Source organism: Oncorhynchus keta, chromosome 29, assembly GCF_023373465.1.
Source record: "Oncorhynchus keta strain PuntledgeMale-10-30-2019 chromosome 29, Oket_V2, whole genome shotgun sequence".
Taxonomy (NCBI): Eukaryota; Metazoa; Chordata; class Actinopteri; order Salmoniformes; family Salmonidae; genus Oncorhynchus; species Oncorhynchus keta.
The window spans coordinates 1,613,193-1,632,979 of record NC_068449.1 but is presented as its reverse complement, the minus strand read 5'-3'; the positions used below and the strand labels follow the sequence as shown (position 1 = coordinate 1,632,979).

The window sequence follows — 19,787 nt, the reverse complement described above, 5'->3', positions numbered from 1 at the left end:
ACTGTAGTAAAGGATGTCTTTTTCACAATTTCAGAGTGTTATTTTGACTCTTAGTAGTAAAACTACACCTTTAGTACACTAGACTGTAGTAACAAATTATGAAGATATTTTATATAAACTGTAGTAACATCTCACTCCAGACTGTAGTAAACTAGACTGTAGTAAACTAGACTGTAGTAAACTAGACTGTAGTAAACTAGACTGTAGTACACTAGACTGTAGTACACTAGACTGTAGTACACTAGACTGTAGTAAACTAGACTGTAGTAAACTAGACTAGTAAACTAGACTGTAGTACACTAGACTGTAGTACACAAGACTGTAGTAAACTAGACTGTAGTAAACTAGACTGTAGTAAACTGACTGTAGTAAACTAGACTGTAGTACACTAGACTGTAAACTAGACTGTAGTAAACTAGACTGTAGTAAACTAGACTGTAGTAAACTAGACTGTAGTAAACTAGACTGTAGTAAACTAGACTGTAGTAAACTAGACTAGTAAACTAGACTGTAGTAACTAGACTGTAGTAAACTAGACTAGTAAACTAGACTGTAGTAACTAGACTGTAGTAAACTAGACTAGTAAACTAGACTGTAGTAAACTAACTAGACTGTAGTAAACTAGACTGTAGTAAACTAGACTGTAGTACACTAGACTGTAGTACAGACTAGAAACTGTAGTAAACTAGACTGTAGTAAACTAGACTGTAGTAAACTAGACTGTAGTAAACTAGACTGTAGTAAACTAGACTGTAGTAAACTAGACTGTAGTAAACTAGACTGTAGTAAACTAGACTGTAGTAAACTAGACTGTAGTAAACTGACTGTAGTAAACTAGACTGTAGTAAACTAGACTGTAGTAACTAGACTGTAGTAAACTAGACTAGTAAACTAGACTGTAGTACACAGACTGTAGTAAACTAGACTGTAGTAAACTAGACTAGTAAACTAGACTGTAGTACACAGACTGTAGTAAACTAGAGTAAACTAGACTGTAGTAAACTAGACTGTAGACTGTAGTACACTAGACTGTAGTAAACTAGACTGTAGTAACTAGACTGTAGTAAACTAGACTAGTAAACTACTGTAGTAAACTAGACTGTAGTACACTAGACTGTAGTAAACTAGACTGTAGTAAACTAGACTGTAGTAACTAGACTGTAGTAAACTAGAAACTAGACTGTAGTACTAGACTGTAGTAAACTAGACTGTAAACTAGACTGTAGTAAACTAGACTGTAGTAAACTAGACTGTAGTAAACTAGACTGTAGTAAACTAGACTGTAGTAAACTAGACTGTAGTACACTAGACTGTAGTAAACTAGACTGTAGTAAACTAGACTGTAGTAAACTAGACTGTAGTAAACTAGACTGTAGTACACTAGACTGTAGTACACTAGACTGTAGTAAACTAGACTGTAGTAAACTAGACTGTAGTAAACTAGACTGTAGTAAACTAGACTGTAGTAAACTAGACTGTAGTAAACTAGACTGTAGTAAACTAGACTGTAGTACACTAGACTGTAGTAAACTAGACTGTAGTACACAAGACTGTAGTAAACTAGACTGTAGTACACTAGACTGTAGTACACTAGACTGTAGTAAACTAGACTGTAGTACACTAGACTAGTAAACTAGACTGTAGTAAACTAGACTGTAGTAAACTAGACTGTAGTAAACTAGACTGTAGTAAACTAGACTGTAGTAAACTAGACTGTAGTACACTAGACTGTAGTAACTAGACTGTAGTAAACTAGACTGTAGTACACAAGACTGTAGTAAACTAGACTGTAGTACACTAGACTGTAGTAAACTAGACTGTAGTAAACTAGACTGTAGTAAACTAGACTGTAGTACACTAGACTGTAGTAAACTAGACTGTAGTACACTAGACTGTAGTAAACTAGACTGTAGTACACTAGACTGTAGTACACTAGACTGTAGTACACTAGACTGTAGTACACTAGACTGTAGTCCACTAGACTGTAGTACACTAGACTGTAGTCCACTACATCACCAGTAAAGGAGTCAAGCTGGTGTCAATTTGAGCTGAGGGTTGAAAACCTTAGTCTGTAAATAAATAAATGGACAAAGTGACTGACACACTTCTGCATTAATTTAGATAGAGTGAAGAACCTGGTCACATGATACTGGACTGTCTATATACACAGTAATCTAATGTAGCAATGAAAGAAATCCCTGAAATTAGATCCCCCCTACATACTGGTTTTCACGAGAAAGAGGCACTGTTCCAACAATCTAGTAAATGTGGAGGAGGAGCTAAGTTGGATGGCTAATATGGATAAGATAGCGCCGGAGGAGATGGCTGCCATTTTAACGGGCTCCTAACCAATCGTGTTATTCTGTATGTTTTTTTGCGGTGTTTGTAACCATTTTTGTACATAATGTTTCCGCCACCGTCTCTTACGACCGAGTTTCTGGACATCAGAACAGCGGTTACTCATCTCGGACTGGACAAAGATGTTTTCTTTAACGAATTGGAGGTTGAAAGATTAACGGCTCCTCCCAGACCAGGCCCAAATCCCTGTCCTGAAGAGGAGACGCCCAATACCTTTACCTTACCATCCGTCCTACTGGCGAATGTGCAATCACTGGAGAATAAACTGGATGAGCTTCGTTCGAGACTATCCTTTCAACGGGACATTAAAAACTGTATTATCTTATGTTTCACCGAGTGATGGCTGGGGGGGGGGCAGATCCGGGTGCCTTTGTGAGAATTAGTTGGCGGTGTAGATAATTTTCCTTTACCATCCGTCCTACTGGCGAATGTGCAATCGTTCGAGACTATCTTTCCAACGGGACATTAAAAACTGTGTTATCTTATGTACGCCACCTTTACTCCACACACAGAGACGCATACAAAGCTCTCACTCACCCTCCATTTGGCAAATCTAACCATAATTCTATCCTCCTAATTCCTGTTTACAAGCAAAAACTCAAGCAGGAAGCACCAGTGTCTTGCTCAATACAGAAGTGGTCTGATGACGCGGATGCTAAGCTACAGGACCGATTTGCTAGCACAGACTGGAATATGTTCCGGGATTCATCCGATGGCATTGAGGAGTACACCACATCAGTCACCCCGAAGTGACCGTTTGTACATATCCCAACTAGAAGCCATGGATTACAGGCAACATTCACACTGAGCTAAAGGTTAGAGCTGCCGCTCTCAAGGAACGGGACACTAATCTGGGAGCTTATAAGAAATCTCACTATGCCCTCAGACGAACCATCAAACAGGCAAAGCGTCAACACGGGACTAAGATTGATTCCTACTACACCTGCTCTGACGTTCTTCGGATGTGGCAGGGCTTGCAAACAATTACAGGCTACAAAGGGAAACCCAGCCGTGAGCTGCCCAGTGACACGAGCCTACCAGACAAGCTAAATACCTTCTATGCTCACTTCACAGCAAGCAACGCTGAACCATGAATGAGAACACCAGCTGTTCCGGATGACTGTGTGATCACGTTCTCTGTAGCCGACGTGAGTAAGACCAGGTCAACATTCACAAGGCCGCAGGGCCAGACGGGTTATCCGGACGCGTACTCCAAGCATGTGCTGACAAACTGGCAACTGTCTACACTTTCATTTTCAACCTCTCCCTGACCGAATCTGTAATAACTACATGTTTCAAGCAGACCTCCATTGTCCCTGTGCCCAAGAACGCCAAGGTAACTCGCCTAAATGACTACCGCCCTACAGCACTCACGTCTGTAGCCATGAAGTGCTTTGAAAGGCTGGTCATGGCTCACATCAACACCATTATCCCAGAAACCCTAGACCCACTCCAATTTGCATACAGCCCCAACAGATCCACAGATGATGCAGTCTACATTGCACTCCACACTGCCCTTTCCCACCTGGACAAAAGGAACATCTACGTGAGAATGCTGTTCATTTGACTACAGCTCAGCATTCAACACCATAGTGCCATAAACGCTCATCACTAAGCTTAAGATCCTGGGGACTAAAGGATCCTAAGCGGCTCTGCAACTTGATCCTGGACTTCCTGACGGCCCCCTCCAGGTAGCAACACATCCACCACACAGATTCTCAACATGGGGCCCCTCAGGGGTTTTACGCTTAGTCCTTTCCTTCACCCACGACTACAGCACCATCATTAAGTTTGCCGACAACACAGTGGTGATAGGTCTGATCACCGACAATGATGAGAACAGCCTACGGGGATGAGGTCAGAGACCTGGCAGTGTGGTGCCAGGACAACAAACTCTCCCTCAACGTGAGCAAAACAAAAGAGCTGATCGGTGGAGATGATCGGTGGACAGTCGTGAAGAGGGCACGACAACACCCATTCCCCCTCAGGAGACTGAAAAGATTTAGCATGGGTCCTCAGATCCTCAACAAGTTCTACAGCTGCACCATCGAGAGCAAGGTTGTTGTTGCATCACAACAGGGCCCAAGCCTTTAGTTAATCAGTTAGTCAAATTAGATGTTGGTGTTTTATTGGGATCCCCGTTAGCTGTTGCAAAAGCAGCAGCTACTCTTCCTGGGGTCCACACAAAACACAGAACACAAAACATGAAAGACAATACAGAATGACATAATACAGAACATCATGACATAATCAAGGACAGAACATCATTAGACAAGAACAGACTATCTAAGTCCAATAGGGGAGAGGTGTTGCAGAAATACATAAACACAGACTATACATTTTGCTTTCTGCCCTCAAAATACATAAACACAGACTATCTAGGTCCAATAGGGGAGCTTTCTCTGCATATCAATACATACACACAGACTATCTAGGTCCAATAGGGGAGAGGTGTTGCTTTCTCTGCCCTCATATCAATACATAAACACAGACTCTAGGTCCAATAGGGAGAGGTGTTGCTTTCTATATCAATACATAAACACAGACTATCTAGGGTCCAAGACTATCTAGGGAGAGGTGTTGCTTTCTCTGCCCTCATATCAATACACACAGACTATCTAGGTCCAATAGGGGGAGAGGTGTTGCCCTCATATCAATACATAAACACAGACTTTGTTGCTCTCTGCCCTCATATCAATACATAAACACAAACTATCTAGGTCCAATAGGGGAGAGGTGTTGCTTTCTCTGCCCTCATATCAATACATAAACACAGACTATCTAGGTCCAATAGGGGAGAGAGTTGTGCCCTCATATCAATTACATAAACACAGACTATCTAGGTCCACTAGGGAGAGGTGTTGCTTTCTGCCCTCAGGGTCCAATAGGGGAGAGGTGTTGCTTTCTCTGCCCTCATATCAATACATAAACACAAACTATCTAGGTCCACTAGGGGAGAGGTGTTGCTTTCTCTGCCCTCATATCAATACATAAACACAAACTATCTAGGTCCAATAGGGGAGAGGTGTTGTGCTGTGAGGTGTTGCTTTCTGGTGTTGTTTTCTGAAACCAGGTTTGCTGTTTATTTGAGCAATATGAGATGGAAGGAAATTCCTATATAGATAATACTGTACGCTTTCTTGAATTTCAGTTTATTTTAAATTTTTACAGGGACAGTGCACATTAATCAACGTTTCAGTAAAAGTGCCGGTTTTAGCCAGCCGGCTAATTTTCACCCGCAGTCCCTGGGCAGGTTATTAAAAACAATTACAATATAGACAATAGCAACATAGGACAAGCAAACATAGCAACATAGGACAAGCAAGACATAGCAAGACAGAGCAACATAGGACAAGCAAGACGTAGCATACAGACAGAGCAACATAGAACAAAAAAACAGCAAGACAAAATTCATAAAAGCAACAAAGTGTTTCCACACCTCAGGACAAAACAGACAACATGGAAAGCAACACACAGACCAAAAATCTCATAAAAGCATTTGGGGACTAAAAAGACCCCTGTGGCATGTCTGGTGGGGTAAGTGTGTGTGCCAGGTCTGTGTGTAAGTTCACTATGCAAACAATTCGGGACTTAACTCATTAAAGTTTCTCATAAAAAGAAGTGATGCAGTCAGTCTCTCCTCAACTCTGAGCCAAGAGAGACTGGCAGCATAGTATTTATATCAGTCCTTTGATTATAATTAAGAGCAAAAAGACTCTCAGGCCATGAGAAACAAGATTATCTTGTCTGATTAAACCAAGATTAAACTCTTTGGCCTGAATGCCAAGCGTCACGTCTGGAGAAAACCTGGCACCATCCCTACGGTGAAGCATGGTGGTGACAGCATCATGCTGTGGGGAAACCTGGCACCATCCCTACGGTGAAGCATGGTGGTGACAGCATCATGCTGTGGGGAAACATGGCACCATCCCTACGGTGAAGCATGGTGGTGACAGCATCATGCTGTGGGGAAACCTGGCACCATCCCCATGGTGAAGCATTGTGGTGACAGCATCATGCTGTGGGGAAACCTGGCACCATCCCTACGGTGAAGCATGGTGGTGACAGCATCATGCTGTGGGGAAACCTGGCACCATCCCTACGGTGAAGCATGGTGGTGACAGCATCATGCTGTGGGGAAACCTGGCACCATCCCTACGGTGAAGCATGGTGGTGACAGCATCATGCTGTGGGGAAACCTGGCACCTTCCCTACGGTGAAGCATAGTGGTGACAGCATCATGCTGTGGGGAAACCTGGCACCATCCCCACGGTGAAGCATCCCTCATGATGTAGGGATGTTTCCAGTGGCAGGGAGACTAGTCAGGATCGAGGCAAAGATGAACGTTGCAAAGTACAAAGAGATCATTGATGAAAATCTGCTCCAGAGAGCTCAGGACCTCAGACTAGAGGCAAAGGTTCACCTTCCAACAGGACACCTAAGGACAAGATAAAGCAGGATTGGCTTTGGTACAAGCCTCTGAATGTCCTTGAGTTTCCCGGACTTGAACCCGGTTGAGTATCTCTGGAGAGAAACCTGAAAATAGCTGTGCCGCAACGCTCCCCCTCCAACCTGACAGAGCTTGAGAGGATCTGCAGAGAAGAATAGGGGAGAAACTCCCCAAATACAGGTGTGTCAAGCTTGTAGCGTCATACCCAAGAAAACTCTAGACTGTAATCGCAGCCAAAGGTGCTTCAACAAAGTACTGAGTAAGGCGGTTTGAATACTTATGTAAATGAAAAACGATCAACTATCAAACCATTGCTTTGTCATTATGGGGTATTGCTTTGTCATTATGGGGTATTGTGATGTCATTATGGGGTATTGTGATGTCATTATGGGGTATTGTGATGTCATTATGGGGTGTTGTGATGTCATTATGGGGTATTGTGTGTAGATTGATGAGGGAAAAAAAACAATTTAATCAATTTTAGAATAAGGCTGTAATCTAATAAAATTTGGAAAAAGTTAAAGGGGTTTGAATCCGAAGGCATTTTATTCCCTTTAGCTGAAAACCCAAAACAACCTCTCCTCTCAGACACTGTCAGCAACCAGGCCCTCTGGACTTTACTGTGTGTGTGTGTGTGTGTGTGTGTGTGTGTGTGTGTGTGTGTGTGTGTGTGTGTGTGTGTGTGTGTGTGTGTGACTGTGTCCGTGGCGATCACACTTGTAGCTTCACACATGACCGCATCCCTCAAAAGCATTGTTGGGTCGCTCCCCCTCTATTACCCTCCCCCATCTCCTCTCCTACCCCTCAGAAGCTGAGCTAAAGAGGTTCATTGATTACAGCCTGAGGGCCAATTAATGGATCTGACCCATCTGCCCCACCCCCCTACTCCCTGGGGTCCCCTATCTCTCTCTGTTTGCTTGTCAGTTTTTATGGCTGTCTGGCTGTCTGCCTCTCTCTGTCTGTCTCTATTTCTATCTTTCTGTCTTTAATTCTTCGTGTTGTTGTTTGTTTAGTGTTTTCCAATTTTTCCAGAGGTGGTTAGAGTCTATGAATTCTTCAATTACATTGAGCTGATTTCTGACGTGCTGTTCCTTCTTTTTCCGTAGTGTATTTCTGTATTGTTTTAGTGACTCACCATAGTGAAGGCGTAGACTCAGGTTTTCTGGGTCTCTATGTTTTTGGTTGGACAGGTTTCTCAATTTCTTTCTTAGGTTTTTGCATTCTTTGTCAAACCATTTCTCTTTTTTTCTTAAGTTACGCTTGACATTTTTAGATTTCATAGGGAAGCTGAAAGGTAGAATATTTTTATTTTATTAATGTTTATTGACATAATTCGAGTCAATTGGAGGTGGACCTGTGGCTGTATTTCAAGGCCTACTTTCAAACTCAGTGCCTCTTTGTTTGACATCATGGGAAAATCATAAGAAATCAGCCAAATCATTGTAAACCACCACAAGTCTGGTTCGTCCTTGGGAGCAATTTACAAACCCCTGAAGGTACCACGTTCATCTGTACAAACAATAGTACGCAAGTATAAACACCATGGGACCACACAGCCGTCATACCGCTCAGGAAGGAGATGTGTTCTGTCTCCTAGAGAACGTACTTTGGTGCGAAAAGTGCAAATCAATCCCAGAACAACAGCAAAGGAAGGACCTTGTGAAGATGCTGGAGGAAACAGGTACAAGTATCTATATCCACAGTAAAACGAGTCCTATATCGACAAAACCCGAAAGGCCACTCAGCAAGGAAGAAGCCACTGCTCCAAAACCGCCATAAAAAAAGCCAGACTACGGTTTGCAACTGCACATGGGGACAAAGATCGTACTTTTTGGAGAAATGTCCTCTGGTCTGATGAAACAAAAATAGAACTGTTTGGCCATAATGACCATCGTTATGTTTGGAGGAAAAAGAGGGAGGCTTGCAAGCCGAAGAACACCATCCCAGCCGTGAAGCACGAGGGTGGCAGTATCATGTTGTGGGGGTGCTTTGCTGCAGGAGGGACTGGCACACTAAACAAAATAGATGGCATCAAGAGGCAGGGAAAGTACGTGGATATATTGAAGCAAAATCTCAAGACATCAGTCAGGAAGTTAAAGCTTGGTCGCAAATGGGTCTTCCAACTGGACAATGACCCCAAGCATACTTCCAAAGTTGTGGCAAAATGGCTTCAGGACAACAAAGTCAAGGTATTGTAGTGGCCATCACAAAGCCCTGACCTCAATCCTATAGAAAATGTGTGGGCAAATCTGAAAAAGTGTGTGCGAGCAAGGAGGCCTACAAACCTGACTCAGTTACACCAGCTCTGTCAGGAGGAATGGGCCGAAATTCACCCAATTTATTGTGGGAAGCTTGTGGAAGGCTACCCAAAACGTTTGCTCCAAGTTAAACAATTTAAAGGCAATGCTACCAAATACTGATTGAGTATGTAAACTTCTGACCCACTTGGAATGTGATGAAATTAAAAAAATATTAAATAAATAATTCTCTCTACTATTATTCTGACATTTCACATTCTTAGAATCAAGTGGTGATCCTAACTGACCTAAGACGGGGAATTTTACTAGGATTAAATGTCAGGAATTGTGAAACTGAGTTTAAATGTATTTGGCTAAGGTGAATGTAAACTTCCGACTGAAACTGTACATACCCAGCGTGCGACAGAGGTGCAGGAGTTGTGACCCGTTTTTGTTGGTTATGTTGTCATAGTTGTGTCTAGGGGGGCATATGGAGGAAGGAATGCTGTCACCTCCAGTTAGGTGTTTGTCCCCCTGTGTGCTGATGGTGTCAGGTTCTTTTTCAGTTCTGGCATTTAGCTTTCCACAGACTAGTACATGTCCCTGGGCCTGGAAATGATTCAGGATGGAGACGCTGTCTTCGTTCAAGAATGGGGATTCTAGTGGGGGGATATAGGTAGCATACATGAGGACATTTTTCTCTGTTGAGATAATTTCCTTATTAACTTCTAGCCAGATGTAAAATGTTCCTGTTTTGATTAATTTAATGGAGTGAGTTATGTCTGCTCTATACCAAATTAGCATACCCCCTGAGTCCCTTCCCTGTTTCACACCTGGTAGTGTGGTGGATGAGACTACCAGCTCTCTAACCTAGAGGACAACCAGTGGGTCTATCTCCTCTATACCACCCACCTGGTAGTGTGGTGGATGGGACTACCAGCTCTCTGTAACCTAGAGGGCAACCAGTGGGTCTATCTCCTCTATACCACCCACCTGGTAGTGTGGTGGATGGGACTACCAGCTCTCTGTAACCTAGAGGGCAACCAGTGGGTCTATCTCCTCTATACCACCCACCTGGTAGTGTGGTGGATGGGACTACCAGCTCTCTGTAACCTAGAGGGCAACCAGTGGGTCTATCTCCTCTATACCACCCACCTGGTAGTGTGGTGGATGGGACTACCAGCTCTCTGTAACCTAGAGGGCAACCAGTGGGCCTATCTCCTCTATACCACCCACCTGGTAGTGTGGTGGATGGGACTAGCAGCTCTCTGTAACCTAGAGGGCAACCAGTGGTGCGTCTCCTCTATACCACCCACCTGGTAGTGTGGTGGATGGGACTACCAGCTCTCTGTAACCTAGAGGGCAACCAGTGGTGCGTCTCCTCTATACCACCCACCTGGTAGTGTGGTGGATGGGACTACCAGCTCTCTGTAACCTAGAGGGCAACCAGTGGTGCGTCTCCTCTATACCATGTTTCTTGTAGGATGACAATGTCTGTATTTCTGATTTCCTTGATGATGTCTTGGTTCCTGCTCTCCCCCCCCTATCCCTATGTTTTTCTCCATCTCTCTCCTCATCTTTCTCTCTGTTTCTCTGTCTCTCTCTCTGTCTCTCTCTCTCTCTCTGTCTCTCTCTCTGTCTCTCTCTCTCTCTCTCTCTCTCTCCCTCTCTCTCTCTGCCTCTCTCTCTCTCTCTCTCTGCCTCTCTCTCTCTGCCTCTCTCTCTCTGCCTCTGTCTCTCTCTCGGCCTCTCCTTCTCTCTCTCTCTTTCGCTGTCTCTCTCTCTCTCTCTCTCTCTCTCTCTCTCTCTCTCTCTCTCTCTCTCTCTCTCTCTCTCTCTCTCTGTCTCTGTCTCTGTCTCTGCCTCTGCCTCTGCCTCTGCCTCTGCCTCTGCCTCTGCCTCTGCCTCTCCTTCTCTCTCTCTCCCTCCCCCTCCCCCTATCTCTCTCAATCTCTTTCTCTCTCTCTCCCTCTCTTCTTCTCCCGGGGTTAATCCACAGCGAAGCCAAAATAAAAAAGCCTAAACCAGACTTGCATTCCAGACAGATTAGCCAATTGGAATCCCCTCTTGGACCCTTGCTGCCCTGGGACTGGGGAGGAGCGGGGGCCAGGACAGGGGGCTGGATACAGTTAGCCTAGGCTTGTTAGAAGGCAGTTTGACTGGACGAGGGGTGGGGGGGCAGTAGTTCAAGCTTTGGAAACTAATAACAGAGGCTACAGCTCATGGAAGGCGGCAGGGCAGGCAGAGGGCCATGTGAGGTGGTGGGGGTAAGGGGTTAGTGACAGGAGACAGGGTGGTTTCGTCCAAAATGCCACCCTATTCCCTATTGAGTGCACTGCATTTGACCAGAGACCCTTGACCCTTTACCCATTACATTTTTGGGAGCATGTATAGAATATGTCTATGGGTCCTAGGGAACAGGGTTCTAGGGAGCTGGGTCCTAGGGAACAAGGTCCTAGGGAGCAGGGTCCTAGGGAGCAGGGTCCTAGGGAGCAGGGTCCTAGGGAATAGTATCCTAGGGAGCAGGGTCCTAGGGAGCAGGGTCCTAGGGAACAGGGTCCTAGGGAGCAGGGTCCTAGTGAGCAGCGTCCTAGGGAGCAGGGTGCTGGATCCTGGGGAACAGGGTCCTAGGGAGCAGGGTCCTAGGGAACAGGGTCCTAGGGAACAGGGTCCTAGGGAACAGGATCCTAGGGAACAGGGTCCTAGGGAACAGGGTCCTGGGGAACAGGGTCCTAGGGAGCAGGGTCCTAGGGAACAGGGTCCTAGGGAACAGGGTCCTAGGGAACAGGATCCTAGGGAACAGGGTCCTAGGGAACAGGGTCCTAGGGAACAGGGTCCTCGGGAGCAGGGTCCTAGGGAACAGGGTCCTAGGGAACAGGGTCCTAGAGAACAGGGTCCTAGGGAACAGGGTCCTAGGGAGCAGGATCCTAGGGAGCAGGGTCCTAGGGAACAGGGTGCTAGGGAACAGGGTGCTAGGGAACAGGGTGCTAGGGAACAGGGTGCTAGGGAACAGGGTCCTAGGGAACAGGGTCCTAGTGAACAGGGTCCTAGGGAACAGGGTTCTAGGGAGCAGGGTCCTAGGGAGCAGGGTCCTAGGGAACAGGGTCCTAGAGAACAGGGTCCTAGGGAACAGGGTCCTAGGAACAGTGCCTTGTTCAGGGGCAGAACGACAGATTTGTCAGCTTGGGGATTCAATCTAGCAACCTTTCGTTTACTCGTCCAACGCTCTAACCACTAGGCTACCTGCCGCCCCAGTTCAGTTCAGTGACTGTCTAACAGATACACTGTGTATCCTAGCTGTGTTTTCTGAGATTAGGAGGTAGAAACATATGATTCATCTGGGGAGGAGAGGAGCGGCAGGGTGACCTAGAGAGAGTAGGAGGAGAGGGTTCATGTCATCAACAATAGGACAGCAATGACTCAAAAGAGTCTGCTAGTTGTTTGATGCTGCCTGATCACCACAGACAAACTATTGACGGATTGATCCAGAACTTCTGTAAATGAACTCAGGCCAGTAAAACTGTAAATATAAACCCACACCAACGTGGTCTCTCTCCTCTCCTGCAGAGATCGTCGACGGCAACGCTAAAATGACCCTGGGAATGATCTGGACCATAATCCTTCGCTTCGCCATCCAGGACATCTCTGTGGAAGGTACCAGGATGTCGATGTCTTTCTCGGGTCGGCTGAAGGGACTCTGTCGATGGCAACTAAATACAGACATTCTTCCTACTAGTGTTTCGATCTAATTAAACAAATCTTCCTTTATAATGGAGACCTGACATGTTTGAGATGTTTCAGAGATGTTTGAGATGTTTGAGATGTTTCAGAGATGTTTGAGATGTTTCAGATGTTTCAGAGATGTTTGAGATGTTTCAGGGATGTTTCAGAGATGTTTGAGATATTTCAGGGATGTTTCAGAGATGTTTGAGATGTTTCAGGGATGTTTGAGATGTTTGAGATGTTTCAGGGATGTTTCAGAGATGTTTCAGGGATGTTTGAGATGTTTGAGATGTTTCAGGGATGTTTGAGATGTTTGAGATGTTTGAGATGTTTGAGATGTTTGAGATGTTTCAGAGATGTTTGAGATGTTTCAGAGATGTTTCAGAGATGTTTCAGATGTTTGAGATGTTTCAGAGGTGACACATGACTACCACTCTGATTTGAAAACTCCCCACAGCCACCATGTGATTCATTCAGACTGGTTAAATGTAATTAGTTCAAACGGGTTAAATAGAAACATTAAATATGAGTCTTAAATGGCACCCCTATGCCCTATGTAGGGCACTACTTTAGACAAGGGCCCCTTGGGAATAGTGTGCCATTTAAGACAACAAGCACATGTTTTTATTCACTGTTTATTTAACTAGGCATGTCAGTTAAAAGAACAAATTCTTATTTTACAATGACGGCCTAACCCGGACGAAGCCGTGCCAATTGTGCGCCGCACTATGGGACTCCCCAATACGGCTGGTTGTGATACAGCCCGGGAATCAAACCAGGGTCTGTAGTGGCGCCGAACCCGAACTAACTAACTTCTTGTTGATTTGTTTTTATCCACCCACAGAAACATCAGCTAAAGAGGGTCTTCTTCTGTGGTGCCAGAGGAAGACTGCTCCTTACAAGAACGTCAACATTCAGAACTTTCACATTAGGTAATAGAAGGGACCTGGGTCCCATTTTACATTTACGTTGTAGTAGACGCTCTTACCGAGAGCAACTGACAAGAGCTATTAGGGTGAAGTGCCTTTGCTCAAGGGCGCATCGACAGACCTAGTCGGTTTGGGGATTCTAACCAGCGAACTTTCCGGGTTACTGGCCCAACGCTCTTAACCACTAGGCTACCTGCAGCCCCTATGGAAAGGGAGAGGGGGATACCAGTCATATGGCATTCTATTCCCTATAGTACACCCTATAGTACACTATATAGTACACCACCCTATAGTACACCCTATAGTACACCACCCTATAGTACACCACCCTATAGTACACTATATAGTACACCACCCTATAGTACACTATATAGTACACCCTATAGTACACCACCCTATAGTACACCACCCTATAGTACACCACCCTATAGTACACCACCCTATAGTACACTATATAGTACACCACCCTATAGTACACCACCCTATAGTACACCATCCTATAGTACACCCCCTATAGTACACCACCCTATAGTACACCATCCTATAGTACACCACCCTATAGTACACCACCATATAGTACACCATATAGTACACCACCCTATAGTACACCACCATATAGTACACCACCCTATAGTACACCCTATAGTACACCACCCTATAGTACACTATATAGTACACCACCCTATAGTACACTATATAGTACACCACCCTATAGTACACCACCCTATAGTACACCACCCTATAGTACACCACCCTATAGTACACCATCCTATAGTACACTATATAGTACACCACCCTATAGTACACCACCCTATAGTACACTATATAGTACACCACCCTATAGTACACCACCCTATAGTACACTATATAGTACACCACCCCATAGTACACCCCCCTATAGTACACCCTATAGTACACCACCCTATAGTACACCACCCTATAGTACACCATCCTATAGTACACCACCCTATAGTACACTATATAGTACACCACCCTATATATAGTACACCACCCTATAGTACACCACCCTATAGTACACTATATAGTACACCACCCACCCTATAGTACACCATAGTACCCACCACCCTATAGTACACCACTATAGTACACCCTATAGTACACCCTATAGTACACCACCCTATAGTACACCACCCTATAGTACACCACCCTATAGTACACCCTATAGTACACCACCACCACCCTATAGTACACCACCCTATAGTACACCACCCTATAGTAATATAGTACACCCTATAGTACACCCTACAGTACACTATATAGTACACCACCCTATAGTACACTATATAGGACACCACCCTACAGTACACCATCCTATAGTACACTACCCTATAGTACACCACCCTATAGTACACCACCCTATAGTACACCATCCTATAGTACACCACCCTATAGTACACTATATAGTACACCCTATAGTACACCCTACAGTACACTATATAGTACACCACCCTACAGTACACTATATAGTACACCCCCCTATAGTACACCCTATAGTACACCACCCTATAGGTTAAATAGGGTGGTGTACTATAGGCCACAGCAGGGTCAGGCCACAGCAGAGTCAGGCCACAGCAGAGTCAAGTCAGAGGACGAGATCTGCATCGCAAATGGAACCCTATTCTCTATAGAAGGCACTACTTTAGACCAGTCAAAAGTAGTAAGTAGTGCACTATATAGGGAATAGCGTACGAGTTGGGACACAGCCAGGAACAGAACAAGCCGCCTCAGAGTCAGACAGGGCTAATAGAAAACAGAGCGGAGCTGAATGCAGATTCCAGACAGAGCTAACAGAGAACAGACAACTGAGATGTTTACATACCAGACTGATGGAGGAGAGGAGGGAAGAGACGAGGAGAGGAGAGGAGAGGGGGGAAGGAGAGGAGAGAAGAGGAGAGGAGCGGATGGGAGTAGGGGGATGAGAGGAGAGGGGAGGGGAGAAGGGAAGGGGAGGAGGGGGGATGAGAGGTGAGTAAACATTGGCTTTGTACAGTGTTGTAACAATGTGCAAATAGTTAAAGTACAAAAGGGAAAATAAATAAACAAATATAGGTTGTATTACAGTGGTGTAATTTTGGGTCAGTCACAGTGGTCAGGTATTCTGCCACTGTGTATTCTCTGTTTAGGACCAGAGAGCATTCTAGTTTGCTTTAGTTTTTTTTTGTTAATTCTTTCCAATGTTTCATGTAATTATCTTATTGTTTTCTCATGATTTGGTTGGGTCTAATTGTGTTGCTGTCCTGGGGCTCTGTTTGTGTTTGTGAACAGAGTCCCAGGACCAGCTGGCCGAGGGGATTTGTTTCCAGGTTCACCTGTCTGTAAGTGAGGGTTTGAGAATCGCTTCTTTTTAGGTGGTTTTAGATATAATTGAATTGCTCTTTTATGGATTTTGACAGCGGAAATCGCCCTAATTCTGCTCTGCATGCATTATTTGGTGTTTTATGTTGTATACTGAGGATATTTTTTCAGAATTCTGCGTGCAGAGTCTCAATTTGGCGTTTGTCCCATTTTGTGAATTCTTGGTTGGTGAGAGGACCCCAGACCTCACAACCATAAAGGGCAATGGGCTCTATGACTGATTCAAGTATTTTTTTTTACCAGATCCTAATTGGTATGTTGAAATTGATGTTCCTTTTGATGGCATAGAAGGCCATTCTTGCCTTGTCTCTCAGATCGTTCACAGCTTTGTGGAAGGTACCTGTGGCGCTGATGTTTAAGGTCGACCTTGGCCGATTAATTAGGGGCGATTTCAAGTTTTCACAACAATCGGTAATCTGCCTATTTCGGACGCCGATTACATTGCAATCCATGAGGAAACTGGCAGGCTGCAATCCATGAGGAAACTGGCAGGCTGCAATCCATGAGGAAACTGGCAAGCTGCAATCTATGAGGAAACTGACAGGCTGCAATCTATGAGGAAACTGACAGGCTGCAAATGAGGAAACTGACAGGCTGCAATCTATGAGGAAACTGGCAGGCTGCAATCCATGAGGAAACTGACAGGCTGCAATCTATGAGGAAACTGGCAGGCTGCAATCTATGAGGAAACTGACAGGCTGCAATCTATGAGGAAACTGGCAGGCTGCAATCCATGAGGAAACTGACAGGCTGCAATCTATGAGGAAACTGGCAGGCTGCAATCTATGAGGAAACTGGCAAGCTGCAATCTATGAGGAAACTGACAGGCTGCAATCCATGAGGAAACTGACAGGCTGCAATCCATGAGGAAACTGACAGGCTGCAATCTATGAGGAAACTGGCAGGCTGCAATTCACGAGGAAACTGGCAGGCTGCAATCTATGAGGGTTCTCCTCCTGTGGCTCAGTTGGTAGAGCATGGCGCTTGTAACGCCAGGGTAGTGGGTTCGATTCCCGGGACCACCCATACGTAGAATGTATGCACACATGACTGTAAGTCGCTTTGGATAAAAGCGTCAGCTAAATGGCATATATTATGAGGAAACTGGCAGGCTGCAATCTATGAGGAAACTGCATGGCAGGCTGACTACCTGTTACGCTAGTGCAGCGTCAAAAGGACCTTGGGGCTGCAATGAGCAAGTTGCTAGCTAGCATTAGAAGCACCAGATTACCAGCAGACAGTAGACATTTGACTTCAGATTCTAGTAGGGTGAGACCAGGTGCTGCAGACTGTTCTTGTTCCTCGCAAATTTGTTGATAGATACAGTACCAGTCAAAGTTTGGACACACCTACTCACTCATTCCAGGGTTTTTCTTAATTTTTTTACCATTTTCTACATTGTAGAATAATAATGAAGACATCAAAACTGTGAATTAACACACATGGAATTATGTAGTAACTGTGAAACAACTGTGAAACAAATCTAGATAGAATTTAGATTCTTCAAAGTAGACACCCTTTGCCTTGATGAGAAGGCACACTTTGCTCAGTACATTGTTTTCACTGAGGAAATGTACGAGTCTGCTGTTAATGATAATGTACGAGTCTGCTGTTAATGATAATGTACGAGTCTGCTGTTAATGATAATGTACGAGTCTGCTATTAATGATAATGTACGAGTCTGCTGTTAATGATAATGTACGAGTCTGCTGTTAATGATAATGTACGAGTCTGCTGTTAATGATAATGTACGAGTCTGCTGTTAATGATAATGTACGAGTCTGCTGTTAATGATAATGTACGAGTCTGCTGTTAATGATAATGTACGAGTCTGCTGTTAATGATAATGTACGAGTCTGCTGTTAATGATAATGTACGAGTCTGCTGTTAATGATAATGTACGAGTCTGCTGTTAATGATAATGTACGAGTCTGCTGTTAATGATAATGTACGAGCCTGCTGTTAATGATAATGTACGACGAGTCTGCTGTTAATGATAATGTACGAGTCTGCTGTTAATGATAATGTACGAGTCTGCTGTTAATGATAATGTACAAGTCTGCTGTTAATGATAATGTACGAGTCTGCTGTTAATGATAATGTACGAGTCTGCTGTTAATGATAATGTACGAGTCTGCTGTTAATGATAATGTACGACAAGTCTGCTGTTAATGATAATGTACGAGTCTGCTATTAATGATAATGTACGAGTCTGCTGTTAATGATAATGTACGAGTCTGCTGTTAATGATAATGTACGAGTCTGCTATTAATGATAATGTACGAGTCTGCTGTTAATGATAATGTACGAGTCTGCTGTTAATGATAATGTGTACGAGTCTGCTGTTAATGATAATGTACGAGTCTGCTGTGAATGATAATGTACGAGTCTGCTGTTAATGATAATGTACGAGTCTGCTGTTAATGATAATGTACGAGTCTGCTGTGAATGATAATGTACGAGTCTGCTGTTAATGATAATGTACGAGTCTCCTGTTAATGATAATGTACGGGTCTGCTGTTAATGATAATGTACGAGTCTGCTGTGAATGATAATGTACGAGTCTGCTGTGAATGATAATGTACGAGTCTGCTGTTAACGATAATGTACGAGTCTGCTGTTAATGATAATGTACGAGTCTGCTGTGAATGATAATGTACGAGTCTGCTGTGAATGATAATGTACGAGTCTGCTGTGAATGATAATGTACGAGTCTCCTGTTAATGATAATGTACGAGTCTGTTGTTAATGATAATGTACGAGTCTGCTGTTAATGATAATGTACGAGTCTGCTATTAATGATAATGTACGAGTCTGCTGTTAATGATAATGTACGAGTCTGCTGTTAATGATAATATGTACGAGTCTGCCGTTAATGATAATGTACGAGTCTGCTGTTAATGATAATGTACGAGTCTGCTGTTAATGATAATGCAGAGGATTTTCCTTTGCTGCTGTCGACGCATATTCCACCGGTAGTTATTGGGGTCAAATTTGTCTCCACTTTTTGTGCATTGGGGTGATCAGTCCTTGGTTCCAAATATTGGGGAAGATGCCAGAGCTGAGGATGATGTTATTAAAGAGTTTTAGTACAGCCAATTGGAATTTGTGGTCTGTATATTTTATAATTTCCTTTACGATATCATCAACACATATTTTGTCCTGTAGTTTATTCAAGGTAATTGGAGAATCCAGTGGGTTCTGGAATCCAGTTTGTTCTGGAATCCAGTTTGTTCTGGAATCCAGTGGGTTCTGGTCGTCTTTAATAGTTGATTCTAATATTTGTATTTGATCATGTATATGTTTTTGCTGTTTGTTCTTTGTTATAGAGCCAAACAGATTGGAGAAGTGGTTTACCCACACATCTCCATACATCTCCATACATCTCCATACATCTCCATACATCTCCGTACATCTCCATACATCTCTATACATCTCCATACATCTCCATACATCTCCACACATCTTCATACATCTCCACACATCTCCATACATCTCCATACATCTCCATACATCTCCATACATCTCCATACATCTCCATACATCTCCATACATCTCCATACATCTCCACACATCTCCATACATCTCCATACATCTCCATACATCTCCATACATCTCCATACATCTCCACACATCTCCATACATCTCCATACATCTCCATACATCTCCATACATCTCCACACATCTCCATACATCTCCATACATCTCCGTACA

General features: G+C 44.0%; 1 protein-coding gene across 50 annotated transcripts in view; it reads left to right on the top strand.

The window, feature by feature from the left end:
* The window catches only part of actn1 (actinin, alpha 1), a 114,048-nt gene that overhangs the window by 38,116 nt on the left and 56,145 nt on the right, over positions 1-19,787 (top strand). For all 50 annotated transcript variants that reach the window (XM_052485536.1, XM_052485530.1, XM_052485537.1 and 47 more), the window contains exons 4-5: positions 12,613-12,699; positions 13,613-13,700. In XM_052485536.1, coding sequence (XP_052341496.1) covers positions 12,613-12,699; positions 13,613-13,700 — 175 coding nt within the window. The remainder of the gene's footprint in view (positions 1-12,612; positions 12,700-13,612; positions 13,701-19,787) is intronic.